The sequence below is a fragment of the Odocoileus virginianus genome, chromosome 1 (assembly GCF_023699985.2).
Source record: "Odocoileus virginianus isolate 20LAN1187 ecotype Illinois chromosome 1, Ovbor_1.2, whole genome shotgun sequence".
Lineage (NCBI taxonomy): Eukaryota > Metazoa > Chordata > Mammalia > Artiodactyla > Cervidae > Odocoileus > Odocoileus virginianus.
The window spans coordinates 75,919,772-75,935,662 of record NC_069674.1 but is presented as its reverse complement, the minus strand read 5'-3'; the positions used below and the strand labels follow the sequence as shown (position 1 = coordinate 75,935,662).

Sequence of the window (15,891 nt, the reverse complement as noted above, 5' to 3'; positions counted from 1 at the left end):
AGAAATCAAGTGGAAAAACCAATATCCTTGATGTTTTAATGACCACATTTATACTAAGAAATAAAACAATTACCTCAGCTGACAAGACAAAACTCTCCCTCGGGATAAACTAAAAGGAAAGGGAAATGATGAAATCTATATTTCACCTTTATGCTCATTCACTTAAAATATCTAGATCCGGAAAATGAACATAAACAAAAATCCTTTGGCATGTGTTAATTTTCTCAAAATTCCCCATAAATGAAAATCAAGTGTGCATCTATTACAAAGGAATCCATATGCCATTTTTGTTTCGTTGCTGGTTTATTTGAGCTCAGGGCACTTCTAGGGACTAACAACCAGCTGGGTCTAAACAATGTCTGACTAAACTCTATGTCATCAATTCTAAACAGTCACACATTAAAATCCAGGAAATGTCTTGGGCCTCATTCATTGCTACTTAAGTATTTTTAAATTCTAGAATCTTCCAAGCTAATCTCTTTGCAGCAGTTAAATCCCACTCAGTAGAGAGGTTATAAAAAAGAATTAAGTATGAAGTGTTAGCCATAATTTATTTGCAGTTTCCAGAATTCTTTTTTTTACACCTTTCCCTTTACTACCTAGAAAAACCAATCTTTGAAATATTCTGACAAAACATAATTATACTTTGTTATCCCTCTTTTTCCAAGAGTGAGGTTGATTTCTATATTTTCAAATTATTTAAAAAAATTTTCTGAAACATAGGGGAAGATTCAATTATCCTTAATCATATAAAAGATAAAAGTAATTTTCAGCAAAAATGTAAATAGGCCAGAATTGCAGTAAAGCTCTGTAGTTCATATGAATGGCCCAACCAAGCAATAATAAGAGTGGCATGTTCATCGTGTACAATCTTTGGCATGTTGGGAGAATGAGGCAGCTCCTCAGTGCCAGCAGTGAAATTCAGACTGCCAACATCATCAAACATCATTCAAAAGTCATAAAACAGGGCTTTCTTCACATCACCACTACCATACTTTCACCTCTGTCTAGTAAAAGTGATACAGAATTATTCAAAAGGGTACTATTACATTATATTTTTGAAGAAAATGTAAAGAATTGTCTTAAATTATCAACTCATGGATATTTGGGTTTCAATACAAAATGATGTACTATTGAATAGTACATTTTATTTTTATATAACAGAAATATTTATGCATGAATTATGTATACATGTATATTTGTTTTTACAGGTGAGGGCGATACCACACCTACAATAGTCAATTTAGACCGTAAGTAATCCTTCAAAAAATTTATTATATCTTAGTATCTATGTGTCATAAATGATGTCATTATTTACTTCATAAAAATATCATTATATAAACTTCCATCATAAAAATAAAATGTTTTATTTGAACACTTTTTCCTGTGTGAATGTATAAAGGTATTACAAAGACAACTGCATGCTAAATATCAAAATTCCTTGCTCTGTCAGAAATGTTACATTAAACTTTGAAAAAGCATGTATAGTACTTTTAATTAGGGGTAGAATATATCCAGTGGACCTTCACCATCCTTTAAATTAAATCAGGATGCCAAAGTTAGAATGAAACCAGAAGGTTGGAAAGTTATGCACTGTCTTTATCCTGCTCTGTCTTTAAAGCTCTTTGCATTTTCTATGAAGCAAAAGATGACACAGTGTGAAAGGTTTAGTTAATCCTCAGTTTAGGAAAATCTAGACTGCATTTAGGAGCTGCTTGCATCTGACTTTCACACATTTCTTGGACTGAAGGAAGTTACTCAAATGGTTTGGTTTGAGAGACCACCTGCTGTGTCCCAGGCTGAAGAGGCAAATGGAAATCTATTTGAGACCATGGACAAGAGTGGATAGGATAAAGCAAGGAACACTGACGAGGGTCAGGAAAAAGTTTACTTCAAAGAGTCTGTGTTATATCATTTGGATATAATGATTTAAATATAATTATGTCATTTGGATAAAATTTGAATTAAGATCACTTTGGTTAACACGTTGCAAAACAGTTCTACATTCTTACTCTACAAATTCAGAAGTAATAAACCAAATACATGTATTTTTCCCCCCACAGAGGCTTTCCATTGATATTTAGAAAAAAAGAACTGTAAATAGCATCATTCTGTTGTGTGAGGTTGGCCAGGAAAACACAGTTGCTGTTAGACCTGCAGAACTTGCACAGAGAGAGCAAAGCCAGTGTCACTATGATGTCAGTTCTGCTGACCTTGAGCTGATTACTTTTGCTTTGTTATCTATTTAGATGAGGATAGCAAATATTTTGGGTCTGATTTGGCACTGTAGTCACACTATTTACCTTTTATTTTTTCCAAAATGGTCTTCTGACACAATTACATAGTTACATTTGTGAAGTTACTATCAAATGCTTAAGAAAGCCAAGAGGCACAGGTTATTTCAAAAATGTTTTGTCACAATGTTGTCTTTGGTCCTCTTTTTAGATCCTGTAATATCTTGCGCCAAAACAAAACAATTGCGAGTTGTAAATGGAATTCCAACACGAACAAATGTAGGATGGATGGTTAGTTTGAAATACAGGTAATTATTAATAGACACAAATCATACATATTTGGATTATTTGCAGATAGTTATATTCCCAGCAGTATGGCCATGTGCAGTCATGAAGGTTGTGCCCTACACAAGGCACCCATATGAGGGGGACACAAGGGGGACTAATCACATTTTGCTTGCCAAACCTCCCTGGATTTTTCAGTTTGTGCCTCCAGAGACAGTGCTGTTTTAAATGTTTATAAAGGTCCCATATGTGTTGGCATTGTCCCTGATGTGACATTTTAGTTCTTCTTAAGCAAAAGGCAACTACACAGGAACCTACTTATACCTTGATATAACCATGGTAGTTGTAATACTTATGTTAATTTCCCAATTAAGGATATTATGAGATTATTTTCTAACATGTTTATGCACAATCATAGCAAAACATTTATATTTGATTTTAATGTCTGACTTTTTCATTGTCATTCTAATGAAAAATGGCAATAATTTAAAATTCTAGAATATTTTATCATTAAGAAAAACATAAATTATACTGATAGTTGAACAGTCTTAAAATTATAATATTTGATATGATAAAACATGTCTATTGCTTAGTGTAAAAATCAATGCAATGTTCTATATAAAATAGTTTTTCAAAACAGACTGTTATACAAAATTAAGATTATTATAAGAAGTAAATACTGAAAATAGGAGCTAGCTTTAAAACCTGATCTTAGAACTTTCTATATACTACACATATTATACTGTATGGTAATCAGAATGTTAAAAATTTTTTTTTTCTATATCTATCTCTATTGGAATGTCATCATGCAACATACCCCAAAGTGCACCTGAATTCTAGCTGCATTTTCCCTTGTTTTCAAGACACTCTATGTTTCTCCCCCTGGCCTTTGTGCTGTTGGAGCTTTCTTCCTCCATATTTTATGCCTACAAAATTTTTATTCTTTAAATACAAACTGGAATATCTCCTTTTTTTCTAAACCTTCCCTGTTCCTTTAACTCTAGCCTCCTAGAATTTAGGAATAAAATTCATTTTTACTATAATTAAATCACAGTGACAATAAAGTAGAAAGAGACAACTTGAAACTGGTTATTTTTCTTTCAATGAATAAGTCAATTCATAATAAGCATGAAGTTTATATTCTTTAGACACCAAGTAGAAAATGACCTAGAGTTCTCTTAGTGTGTCTTTCTTTCAAGGAGTAACTCATCAATTTTTATAAATCTTTATGCTGATAATTGTAGGGTAGTAAGTAAAATAGAATTATGAAACCCACCAGAATATTAAAGTTATAAATGCAATGTGAAGACATAATGAAGGTTGTAAAGTTTGAGGGTGGTAATTTCTTTACTACAGAAAAATTTCCAATAATCTACATCTTTGAGCTAATTAGAGGATCTCTGCAAATCTCATTACTCCAGAAGAAAAGGCAAATACTTTTGAATTTATTCTTACTCATAGGAGACTTCCTTTTGAAGTCGGCATCTTTGGAGAAGTAGGTGAAACTGTTTTTCACCAGATCAGTGTAGTATAAACTTTTTTTAAAAAGTACTCTTTTCCTTTTAAATCCAAGTTCTTAGTAACAACAGCTGTTTATCTATTCTTCCAAAACTCATAGAGAGTAATAGAAACTAAAACTCTCTATATATTCTTATCCTCCTTTGTGGTATAGGCCGTAAATAAATGTGGTCTTAGTCTGGGAATCTTATTCTGTTACTCTCTGAAGCACTGAACATCTGTACTCTTTGGAAATGTAAATTGTGAGTAGTTGTACTTTTTCCCATGTGTTTGCCAAAAAAGAATACATTTACAGATTTTGGATATCATCAAATAAATATTGTAGTATTTATTATTCTTTAAAAATAATAATTTCCTAGATGATATATCTTGAAAAACTTTTAATTTGATAAGTAAAATGTCACATTGTTGATATTAAGCTGGACAAACAGATTTACTCAGTTATATCCTAAGTTAACATATCAGAACTAAATAATGGTAATGAAAGAAGCAAATAGTGCATAAATATTGTAACGTTACCACAAGATGGTTTTCAGAATTGAAATAAAAACTCAAATTTGTCATTTTCATAATCAAACACTGAATTTAAAATAGGTCTAATAATCCTATATTTATAGCACATACTTTCTCTTATAAGGATAAACTACACACATGTGAACATGTGTTTGGGAATGGATCAATAAAGTTGATTATGTAAAATTATAATCACATTATGAAAAAGAACATCATCAAGTATCATCCTTCTGATAAAAAAATACTCATTTTATTCTATTTAGATTAATATCTACGTTTTCCTCTCAATGTGTTTATGCTTAACAAATGGAGCCATAGGTTTTGCATTAATTGGCAAGCACTCTTTATGTGCAGATGTTACTTGTTTTTCTTTCCTCTTTCTTTTAGAAATAAACATATCTGCGGAGGATCATTGATAAAGGAAAGTTGGATTCTTACTGCAAGACAGTGTTTCCCTTCTCGGTAAAGTGAAACCAATATTTGTTTTAAGCATTTAAAAATATGTATGGCTTCCCTCTAGATTCCCGCTAGAATGTATATTCATTTAACAGATATTCAGCAGCGTAGGGTGAAAAAATTAATTTATTTTCATTTTAGATTTAGCTTATGAAACTGACTTAATTAATACTTACTTATGAGTACTACTTCTGTCTACCTCTTTCCACGATTAGCACTACTCTCATTTGGGAGAAAATTTTGCTAGAATTATGTTAATAATTTTTACCCTAACCTCCTTCTTGAATTCTATATTTCTAGATAGAAATTTTTTTTCTGAATTAGCAACAAACTTCTTTCAGTCCTCACTTCTTTCTTATGTAGAGCCAGCCTCAGAAAAATACTGAGAATGATTTTCAGAGTAAACTAGCCTAAGGAAAAGATAAGGAGATAGCATTTGTTAGCTTACTTCTTAATTCTCATCAAGATTATACTGATTTTATTAGTATAAATCTTCAATCCTTATCAATAAGCCAAACATATACACCTTTGAGATAAAAAGGAAAACTTGCAATAAATTATAATTCTTGTAATATGCTTTACCTGAGAACTTTTCATAAATGACCTTCTCTCTAGCAAGAATAAGCAAGTTGAAAAAATAGCCGTTTAGAATTTCAGCAATTTAAAGGCTCTTCCTGATTTTAGAATTCAGAACCTTCCAATAACAAAATGTGTTGCTCTTTATTATACTTTGAACTTTAAATCTAGGTTATTTTTCTGCCCTTGTAAGCTAATATAACAATACATGTAAATAATATTACATAATTTAAAGTTATATTTTATATTTTAATTTTCTACATAGAAACAAAGACTTGAAAGATTATGAAGCTTGGCTTGGAATTCATGATGTCCATGGGAGAGGAGATGAGAAACGCAAACAGGTTCTAAATGTTACCCAACTGGTATATGGGCCCGAAGGATCAGATTTGGTATTACTGAAGCTTGCTAGGTTAGTTCCTGTAGATAGTTTCATATTTTTAACATACACTGGAATGGTTGAAACTTCTTCTTCAACTATGTGGTTATTCTTTCTCTTTCATGTAAATATATTATAAAGCATATGTCACATGTCATATGTGTGTGTATATGCATACAGAGGCAAAGAGAGGGGCATTTTCAAATTGTTCATATGTGAATAAATGAAATTGGGTCAACAATATGGTTAGCCTGCTCTAAAACCAAAGCTTAGTGAGCAATTATATGATAACTTTAACAGGTAAAATAATGATTTAAAAATAGTAATGATCATTTATTCTTAAATATTTTCAAATATTCATTTCTCTACTACCTACTTGAAGCAAATTTGTTTATTCTCTCTAAATGAAGCACATTAAACTTTCACACTGCATTTTAATATATTTATTTTGTGCTGAATCCAATCAAAGGTACTTACCATTATATTTTCTCTTTTCAGGCCTGCTATTTTGGATGATTTTGTTAGTACAATTGATTTACCTAATTATGGGTGCACAATTCCTGAAAAAACCACTTGCAGTGTTTATGGCTGGGGCTACACTGGATGTAAGCTATTTTTAAAAAGATAAGGCAATATCATATTTATTTTACAAAAATATTTTGTAATTGTTTTTCACTTCACCCTATGCTCCTTAACCATACATATTTTGCACCATTCCAGTGATCAACTCAGATGGTCTACTACGAGTAGCACATCTCTATATTATGGGGAATGAGAAATGCAGCCAATATCATCAAGGGAAGGTGACTCTGAATGAGTCTGAAATATGTGCTGGGGCTGAAAATATTGTATCAGGACCATGTGAGGTAAAAAAAGGGGGGTTTTTTAATAAGTAGCATGTGATAGATAACATAGTTGTTCCTGTTTATAATTTTTTTCTATTTGTTTCAAATAAGAATCATTGTACATCAGCCTGTTGTAAGAGAGAGGAATTGGAAAATATAATCCTTATTATTCTTGTATATCTCTTTTAGCTAAACAGTGAACAATCCATGTTTCATTAGCAGCAAACTAAGATGACATTTATCTCTCAAATAGCAAGAAATTAATACAGCCAAAACTCTAAGAGAAAGCTGTTCAAAATAGAAGTAGCCAACATGCAGTTTGATACCATAGCTTGCATTTTTTTCTAATGTTTTTCTAAATGTATCCAGTCTTCCCAAATTCTAACTTAACTCTATTAATTTTAGTAAGAGATCCATGCCTGGTTTTAAACCTTTAAATGTGTTTTCAGTTAAGCCAGTGTGTGTGTGTGTGTGTGTGTGTGTGTGTGTGTGCGTGCGCTTCTATTTTAAAAAACCAGAAGGTCAAAGTTTGTGACTTTAAGATTTTGGACATTTTCATTTCTTAGGCAACTGTTCCTTCTACTTGGCAGTGTTCCTATCCCTATTTAACATAAACAAGCTGTTAAACTGCTATTTTAGATGTATTTTGAATGCAAGAGACAAGTTTTCCAACCCTGAGAACTCTGGAATTATAGAATACTATGTATAGTAAAATATGGAATGAGTTCAGTAATAGTGAAATATCTTTTGACTTTTAGGAAAATGCCCTATGTATGAAGCATAAATTTGTATTGAAGTGCGTATGTTATGTATATATTGCTTTGAGATTTCATCTTTGAAAAGAAAATAAAATATTTTTAAGTTAAAAAAAGTTAATTGCTTTAAAATAATATGATTTGAAACTGATTATGTGTTTATAACCACTTTGGAATTTGGTGGTTTTTGTTCTAATAAATCTAACATCACTAAGTCTATTATAACAAATGAAAATTTACTAGGAATATTTTTTATCTATTTATTTATTTCCCAAAGAGCTCTGTAAATACAAAAATGTTGAGCTAGACCAAGTCTTTGAGATAGTTAGGAAGTTTACACTTATTCAAGTCTTACTGCCATTATTACTTTGACAACTGCTCTTCTGCATAGCCTGTAATCTGGTTTATCATCTATGTCCTCTTAGATTCCTAACTTTAGCACTGAAAAACTTATTATCACGTATTTGCTATTTTTTATCTATTTACTTCAAATTGATTCAGCCATTTCTTAAAAATGCTTGATTTTTTTTACATCACTGTTATTTGAAATGATAATCACCAAACCACTAAAATCTAGATGCTTGAAAAAGAAATCTCTTAAACATTTGTATGATATCAATAGCATCACATTTAGTGAAAGTCTCTAAAAATGTAATTGACTTGAACAATTTGTATCAGTGAACACTGGTGCATTAATTTAAAAACCAGATTAATTCATGTGGCAGAGTTTATATCAAGTCTTTTTTAAAAAAATCATTGGAATATAGTTGCTTTGTAATGTTGTGTTAATTTCTGCTGTACATCAGTGTCAACCCATTATATGTATGCATATATTCTCTTTTTATTTTTAATTAAAAAATTAATCCCTACTCTTTTTTGAATACCTAGTTTCTAATCATTTGCTACTATTAGCAGAGCTATCCCTGATGAATCAGATGGTAAAGAACCCGCCTGCGTTTAAGGAGACCTGGGTTCGATCCCTGCGTTGGGAAGATCCCCTGGAGGAGGGCATGGCAACCCTCTCCAGTATTCTTGCCTGGAGAATCCCCTATGGACAGAGGAGCCTGGTGGGCTACACTCCTTGGGATTGCAAAGAGTCAGACACGACTAAGCGACTAAGCACAGAGCATAACTGATATGCCTATAGAGAAATCTTTTTGCATGTGTCTGAACCATAAGTTCTTTAGGATAGATTCTTAACATGGAATGACTTAACATTAGAGCAAGTTTAGATAATTTACGTATTCTGTCAAATCACCCTCAAAACTTTATATCAGTTATTCTTCCAGAAACACTACATGAAAAAGAAATCCCCTTTTCCCATTGCTAAGAGTCAGTATTGTCAATTTTTAATATTTTGGTACAGATGAAGAAGTGAAAGTACTAGTCACTCAGTTGTGTCTGACTCTACGACCCCATGGACTGTAGCCCTCTGTCTATGGAATTCTCCAGGCAAGAATACTGGAGTGGGTAGCCATTTCCTCTCCAGGGGATCTTCCTGGTCCAGGGATCAAACCCAGGACTCCTGCATCGCAGGCGGATTCCTTACTGTCTGAGCCACCAGGGAAGCCAGTTAAAAATTTATCTCATTTTTGTTTGATCAGATTTTATTGTTCACATATTTAAGCATCTGTTCCTATTTTCAACATACTTTTAAATTACTTTCTCATTCATTTGCCAATTTATCTGTTAAGTCATTTGTCTTTTTCAAGTTGATTTGTAGTAGTTTCAAATGTTCTTTCAATCTGTGGCTTTATTTGAACATTGTTTATGATGAATTTTGGCATTCAGAAGACTTTCACTTCATTGCACTTTTTTGTGTGTTATTTATTCATTTATTTTTAATTGAAGGATAATTGCCTTACAATGTTGTGGTTTCTATTGTGGAACGACATGAACGTGCTATAAGTATACATGTATCCCTACCCACCCCACCCCATCCCACTCCTCTGGGTAATCACAGAGCACCAGGCTAAGTTCCCTGTGCTATAGAGCAGCTTCCCACTAGTATCTATTTTCCACATGGTGGTGTGTGTATGTTAATGCTGCTCTATTTGTCCCATTTTCTCTTTCCCCTGCTGTGTCCACAAGTCCCTTCTGTACATCTGCATCAAGTCTCTTTGAATAAACTATTTTCCTTAGTATTTTATCTTCTGTGTCACCCCCACCTTGATTTTATCTATCATAGAATGTTGATAACTCTCTTCTTTCCACTTGTATTACAGAATTAAATTTTGCAGTAGTTTAGTTTATCTCATCTGTTGGGGGAAAATGAAGATAGTCCCAATCACTCTTCTAGATACAAAGATGTCAAAAGTCAGTCACTACAGTCCTAGGAGGCTACATGGCACAAAAAAGTGATGCAGCACATTTTAATGATGACATATAAAATGTGTATAAACATAACATCTATATTAAAAAATATACACGCAAATCCTTTTATCAATCTATTCATCTTTCATCTATCACTTATGAAGATATGATTATACACCAGGGTTACCATACAAGCTTTCCACAAAGAGTAAAAAAAATATAAATATAACTCTATTAACTACTAACAGTAAGTGCAGGAACATTCCTTCTTTAGGCCCAGAAAAGCAATTTCTAAACAGTAAATAGAATTGTTTTACTACCTACAAGTTTTGGTTTAACTTGTTAGAATCATTTTGGGGGCAGGGTTGAGGGAAGGGAAGAAATTAGATAAAAGTTAATGTGGCTTAATCATTTAAACTGTAAGATTACAGGTGAGTTTTTAATGTATTTTTCTATATTTTCCATTTTTTGTATATTGAACATACTCAGAACACCAGAAGCAAACCAAAATGAATATAAAATCTACTTTCCTAAAAAGCTATCAGTGGTTATGTATTAATTAGTCTGCATGGAACAAAAGCAAAAACCACTTTAAAACATGAGTGACTATTTTAGAAAAGATAAATCATTCTTAAATGATTACTACACATGATAGAACAGTTTTGACCCTTTGTGCTTATCTCAGTCTTGAGTTGTCTAATAGAAAGACAACCAATGGTTTAGTACATCAGTTGAATGTCTTCATATTTTAGTTGAAGTTATTCTCTTTTTTACATATATATATATTTGAGATATAAACTGATATATGAAATGTTAATGATTTGTGAATTTTTATTTCTAAAATAATACTTTGTTGTTATTGTTGCATGTCTTCTTCCTAGGGCGATTATGGTGGCCCACTTGTTTGTGAACAACATAAAATGAGAATGGTTCTTGGTGTCATTGTTCCTGGTCGTGGCTGTGCCATTCCGAACCGTCCTGGCATTTTTGTTCGAGTGGCATATTACGCAAAATGGATACACAAAATTATATTAACATATAAGGTACCCCAGTCATAGCTGGTGTAACTGTCTGAAGCTTCCAATAACACAAGTCTCTTTTACATGAAGATTTTGGAGTACATGGAATTAAAATGTAACTTAAAAATCCTGAGACAACTACTTGAGTGTCATGTTTGTTAAGATACTCATTAATATTTATGGGTGTTTGCTGTTGTTTTGTCTGTCAGTGTTACTTTGTAAATGTTGAAGTGAATTAAGGTACATGCAAGTGTAGTAACATATCTCCTGAAGATACTTGAATGAACTAAAAAATGCAAAGGTATAATTGCTGGATGCTAAAGATATAATGGAAAAGATCAATTAATCTCTCTCAGCTGCTTTCCAAGGTTAGTTTCATAATAATAAATAAATCATAAGTTAAACATTATTTCAACCTCACAAAAACAATTTATATCTTGTGTCTTTAAATTGTAACTCTATATTAAATTATATTACCTTTAATATGCTATACATTATATTTCATTCATTTCTCATCATGTATCCTGTAATACTGGTACATATACTTCTTACAAAAACATATACCTATATGCAAATACATGGGTACACATGTGCATACACTACAGTTCAAATTGTGGTGTATCTAATGTAATCCCTAAATATTCTGAAATTGTATCTTTATACTTTTTCCTTAAGAAAAATATTAAAAAAATTCTAAAGACTAGTAGGAATATTAAGGAAAAGTGCAAGATAGAAGTGACTAGATCATCCTCCATATAATCTGCAGATGACCTCTACTCCTTGGCAATTGAGGTGTGGTCAGACACACAAAGTTAAATAACACCTAACCTAGGTGCTTGCATATGTTTATTATCCAAGTTATTTTAGATAGTTTCTAATTCTTTTTTTTTTTAGATAGTATCTAATTCTTAAAGGGAATAGGCTATTTGTTTATTAGTATTTTTTCTTTCAAATTTAGGGACACTTATTTATGCAAGGTATTTTTATATCTTTTCCCTAAAGTAGTTAAAAAAGTGAGAGATAACTAATGAAATTTAAAAGTGTTTTGGTCTTTAAGATGTATTTAAGGATGTTAAGTCTAAGACTTGCTGCTGTGATTGGCTTCTTTCTCATCTTCTTTAACTTAAAAACAAATATTTAAGAGGAAAATTCCCATGTCTCTAAAATTTGTAAATAGCCTTTCACCAAATTATGCATTAAAATATATATTGAAGAAAGAAAGAAAAATAAGTTTGTCTACCTGGAGGTCTTTTAGTCTAATAAAACTTTACTCAAGTAAAGGAAAAAAATGTAAAAGGAAAGGAACTAGTTTGTCTAAACTGTGTATTCGATTATTTTTTAAACTACAGTTAAATCTGCTGAATGAGGTATTTTATCAAAATACCTTTATTTTATCTTACTTAATTTTACATAGATCTTTCCTAATACATGGGAAATTTCAGATTTTGTATTCTGTATGATAATAACCAGACCATATTTATTACTGTATTAGTCATGATTAGCTAAAGATCATGTATTTGTCAAGAAATGAGATAACAAAGAGTAATTTTATATGTTCTGAAGTTTCACAAAATATTCCTGTTTAAAAATCCTTTAAAAATAATTATTTGAATATTTTGAATCTAGTATTTCCATTTCTCTAACTTGTTTCTTTTGTATGACCTCAATTAAGGCCAGGGATCCAAATGATGCTCTAAAAATTCCAGAAGACATTGTTCAATCTAGAGTAAAACGGTTTTAATTTTACTCAAGAACTTAGTCCAGATTATGGGCAGCAAATCCAAAATTCTTTTCGAAATTGTGCCATTTTCTTTATTTTTTGTAATAATATATGTTCTGGTATCAAGAAACAGTGAAAGTGAAGAGAAATCCAATAAGTTTCTAGTACATATCAGTGTATCTGATTGTACTTTTCTCTCCTATACATAATATACCATTATAATCAAACACAGAAATTTCCAAGGTAAATTGTCTAGATATTAAAGTATTTTTCAGTTTCTTCTTGTTAAATGACAAAATTTTATTGTCACGTATTAATGATATTTGTAAAACACTTACTAAATTGCAATTCTTTTAAATACTCACATTTAAAAATATTTCTTTTATGTCTTTTCCTCTAAATTTCCACTGAGGGATAGAGATGACATAGATACAAAATGAAGCTAACTTTATAGACATTTTGAACTCAGTGTTTTCCATTTTATTAAATGATAAAACAAGACCACCAATAAACCATCAGACATGTGTAAAAAGTAGTCCTTTCTTTGGGAGTTTCCTTTTTATAGGAGATTGACAAAATAGATATAAAAGCAAGATGAACAAGACCCATGTTATTTTAGGTGGTGGAATGGGAAATAACCATGTCATTTTTCTCTGGTGAAAGATACTATTTCCTGGGCATTCTTTTTTCTTAATAAAAATTAAAAATCCAATTTATGTAAAAATCCATTTCATTTGAGTCATGGAAAAAAGAATCTTTAAATTAGAAGTTTTCAATGATATTTTTATTTTGGCTGTTCGAATAATGGTTATATGCTGTTATAATTGTGGACATTTTCTTATGTCTACCAGGAATAGTAATGTAAAATTAAAATATTTGTCATAATGCCTCTGCCGTGCAGAAGGAATGATAATCCTTTTGTGTACTTCTTTAATTTTATTGTAAAATATGTAATGACTTTTACCTATCTGCTGTGGGCAGGTCCTCAGCAAAATGGTTTATATTGAGTGAATCTCTAGTATTAACAGGCTCTTGCTTGCTATCTAAGTGTTTCAAACTATGGGAAATGTGAGACACTGGAAGGCAAGAAAAATAACAATAATGACATGTGATAACAAAATTGTATTTCACTTATTCCTGTGAATATTTCTTGTTGGTACCAATGGTACTGTAGAAAGTGAATGTTATAGCCACAACATTCTCTTGAAAAAAACACTGTCAAGAAATAAGAAATTGCTGTCAGGAATTTTCTTGTTATTTCTAAACATTTAAAAAGAAATACTGGCTTTGCAATATAGGGATCATGTGGTGAAGAATTTTAATAAACTCATATTAAAAATATTTTAAATTGACATAAGTCCAAAAAAGAACTACTTTCAATCAATTATATCCCATATTTATAGACAAACTCATTTGAGAAATAAAGTTAATTTGAATGAGATATAATCTTTATGTGAATAAGTTACATTTCATAATAAAATCCAAAAGAATTTATCTTTCAATATTCAACTGAATTTTGAACTGAGAATTTGCTAATATAAAAAGTTAAAATTCTCTGGACCCTATAAATATTGACAGTGTAATTTTCAGTAGGTTCACTTCCATTTGCACAGAAAGTTTCTGTCTTTAGGAAACTGAAAATGGAATACTGTGGATGTTATTACTGTTTGTCTTGTATGTAAATAGGAAATAGATAAGCTGCCTATTGAGTGGTATAGCTGGACGCTTACCCAAAGGGGAACACTGTGGTTATGACGTGTATATAAATTTTCTGTAGTTAATAAAGTTGTTATTTTTATAACCATGCTTATTATTATTAATAAAATATTTTATCAAAATGCTCTCCTCATTTTAGTTATATAAGTGGACATATTTGAATCTGCTCTGGGGTTAATGCGAAAAACAAACAACAATGATGTCGTTGACAGAAATTACATATGCTTTATTGCAAGAAAGATCATGTAACTTGTGTATAGAACTAAGACAAAAGCTATAATTCTATTACAACTTCTATCTATGATAATATCAGTGATCTTCAGTAAACTGTTAATCTCTATGGATTTCAATTTCTTCCACTGCAAAATATAATTATTCATTCTTCATATTTGCTAGAGTGATGCTATGATACAAGTTGTCATGAATGATCATCTGAATTCCTTTACCATGTTACTATATATTACAAAGGGGATTATAAGTCAATCACTTTAGAATTTATCTTCAATGTATACATTAAATTCAGAATAAATATGAATCAAATTCACTCATTTCATTCAAATTGGAGGCAAAATTGGAAGAGCTAATTATCAACTCATCTAACCAAAAAGAATTCTGCAACACCATTGACTATTTCAAGTTATATTATACTGTCTCTCCCTCAAAAGGGTTGCTCTACCAGTTTTTCTGGCATAAATACTCATCTCAAGTGATGATTAATATATCTAATTCTAGAGCCCATTATAAAATATTTAATCTTCTTAATGGTTATGATCCAAGTAGAATATTCCCTCTTTTTTGTGTCAATAACATTTCAAATGTACATACTATTGATTTTTCTAATTTTTGATTTTTTTTCTCTTTTCTAAAACTCCATTTCATCCTAAACCTTTATTGTGCTATTTTAACTAGAATAGTCCAGGAAAGCTCCTTTAAGAGATGGTTTTTTAATAGGATACTCAGGGAAGTGAGAGAGCAAGTGAGAAAGTTGTGATAATATCTGGGGTCTGAGAAGGAAAACTGAGACAATATTTTTGCTGGCTTCTTAATATAATGTATTTATTTACTCTTACAAACTATAATGCATTAATTAGTCACCATCTGTCAGTGTCCTAAATAGAATCACTTTGGTTTGCAGTTCCTCAGTGTTTTAATCCAGGAGTTTTATTGCCATTCTATTCCATTAGAACTTCCCCGGGTGGCTCAGACGGTAAAGCGTCTGCCTACAATGCGGGAGACCCGGGTTAGATCCCTGGGTAGGAAAGATGCTCTGGAGAAGGAAATGGTAACCCACTCCAGTACTCTTGCCTAGAAAATCCATGGATGGAGGAGTGTGGCAGGCTATGGTTCATGGGGTTGCAAAGAGTCAGACATGAATGAGCGACTTCACTTTCTTTCTTTCATTCCATTATTACCCTGCACAGGCACCATCCTTAATTTACACAGCCCTAGACATGCTTTCTATTTCATTTTACCAAGTACACCACTTTCATGTATACTTATATTAATATGTCTTATTTTAGCCAGTATAAATTTTTCTTTTGGTTCTTAAATTTGCAAATATC

The 15,891-nt window shown here is 31.4% G+C and overlaps 1 protein-coding gene across 2 annotated transcripts in view; it reads left to right on the top strand.

The window, feature by feature from the left end:
- The window catches only part of HGF (hepatocyte growth factor), an 81,058-nt gene extending 66,607 nt beyond the window's left edge, over positions 1-14,451 (top strand). For both annotated transcript variants that reach the window (XM_070469949.1, XM_070469951.1), the window contains 7 exons: positions 1,212-1,250; positions 2,446-2,542; positions 4,938-5,012; positions 5,848-5,994; positions 6,460-6,566; positions 6,682-6,827; positions 10,756-14,451. In XM_070469949.1, coding sequence (XP_070326050.1) covers positions 1,212-1,250; positions 2,446-2,542; positions 4,938-5,012; positions 5,848-5,994; positions 6,460-6,566; positions 6,682-6,827; positions 10,756-10,932 — 788 coding nt within the window. In that variant the 3' untranslated portion in view covers positions 10,933-14,451. The remainder of the gene's footprint in view (positions 1-1,211; positions 1,251-2,445; positions 2,543-4,937; positions 5,013-5,847; positions 5,995-6,459; positions 6,567-6,681; positions 6,828-10,755) is intronic.
- Positions 14,452-15,891: the final 1,440 nt, after the last annotated feature.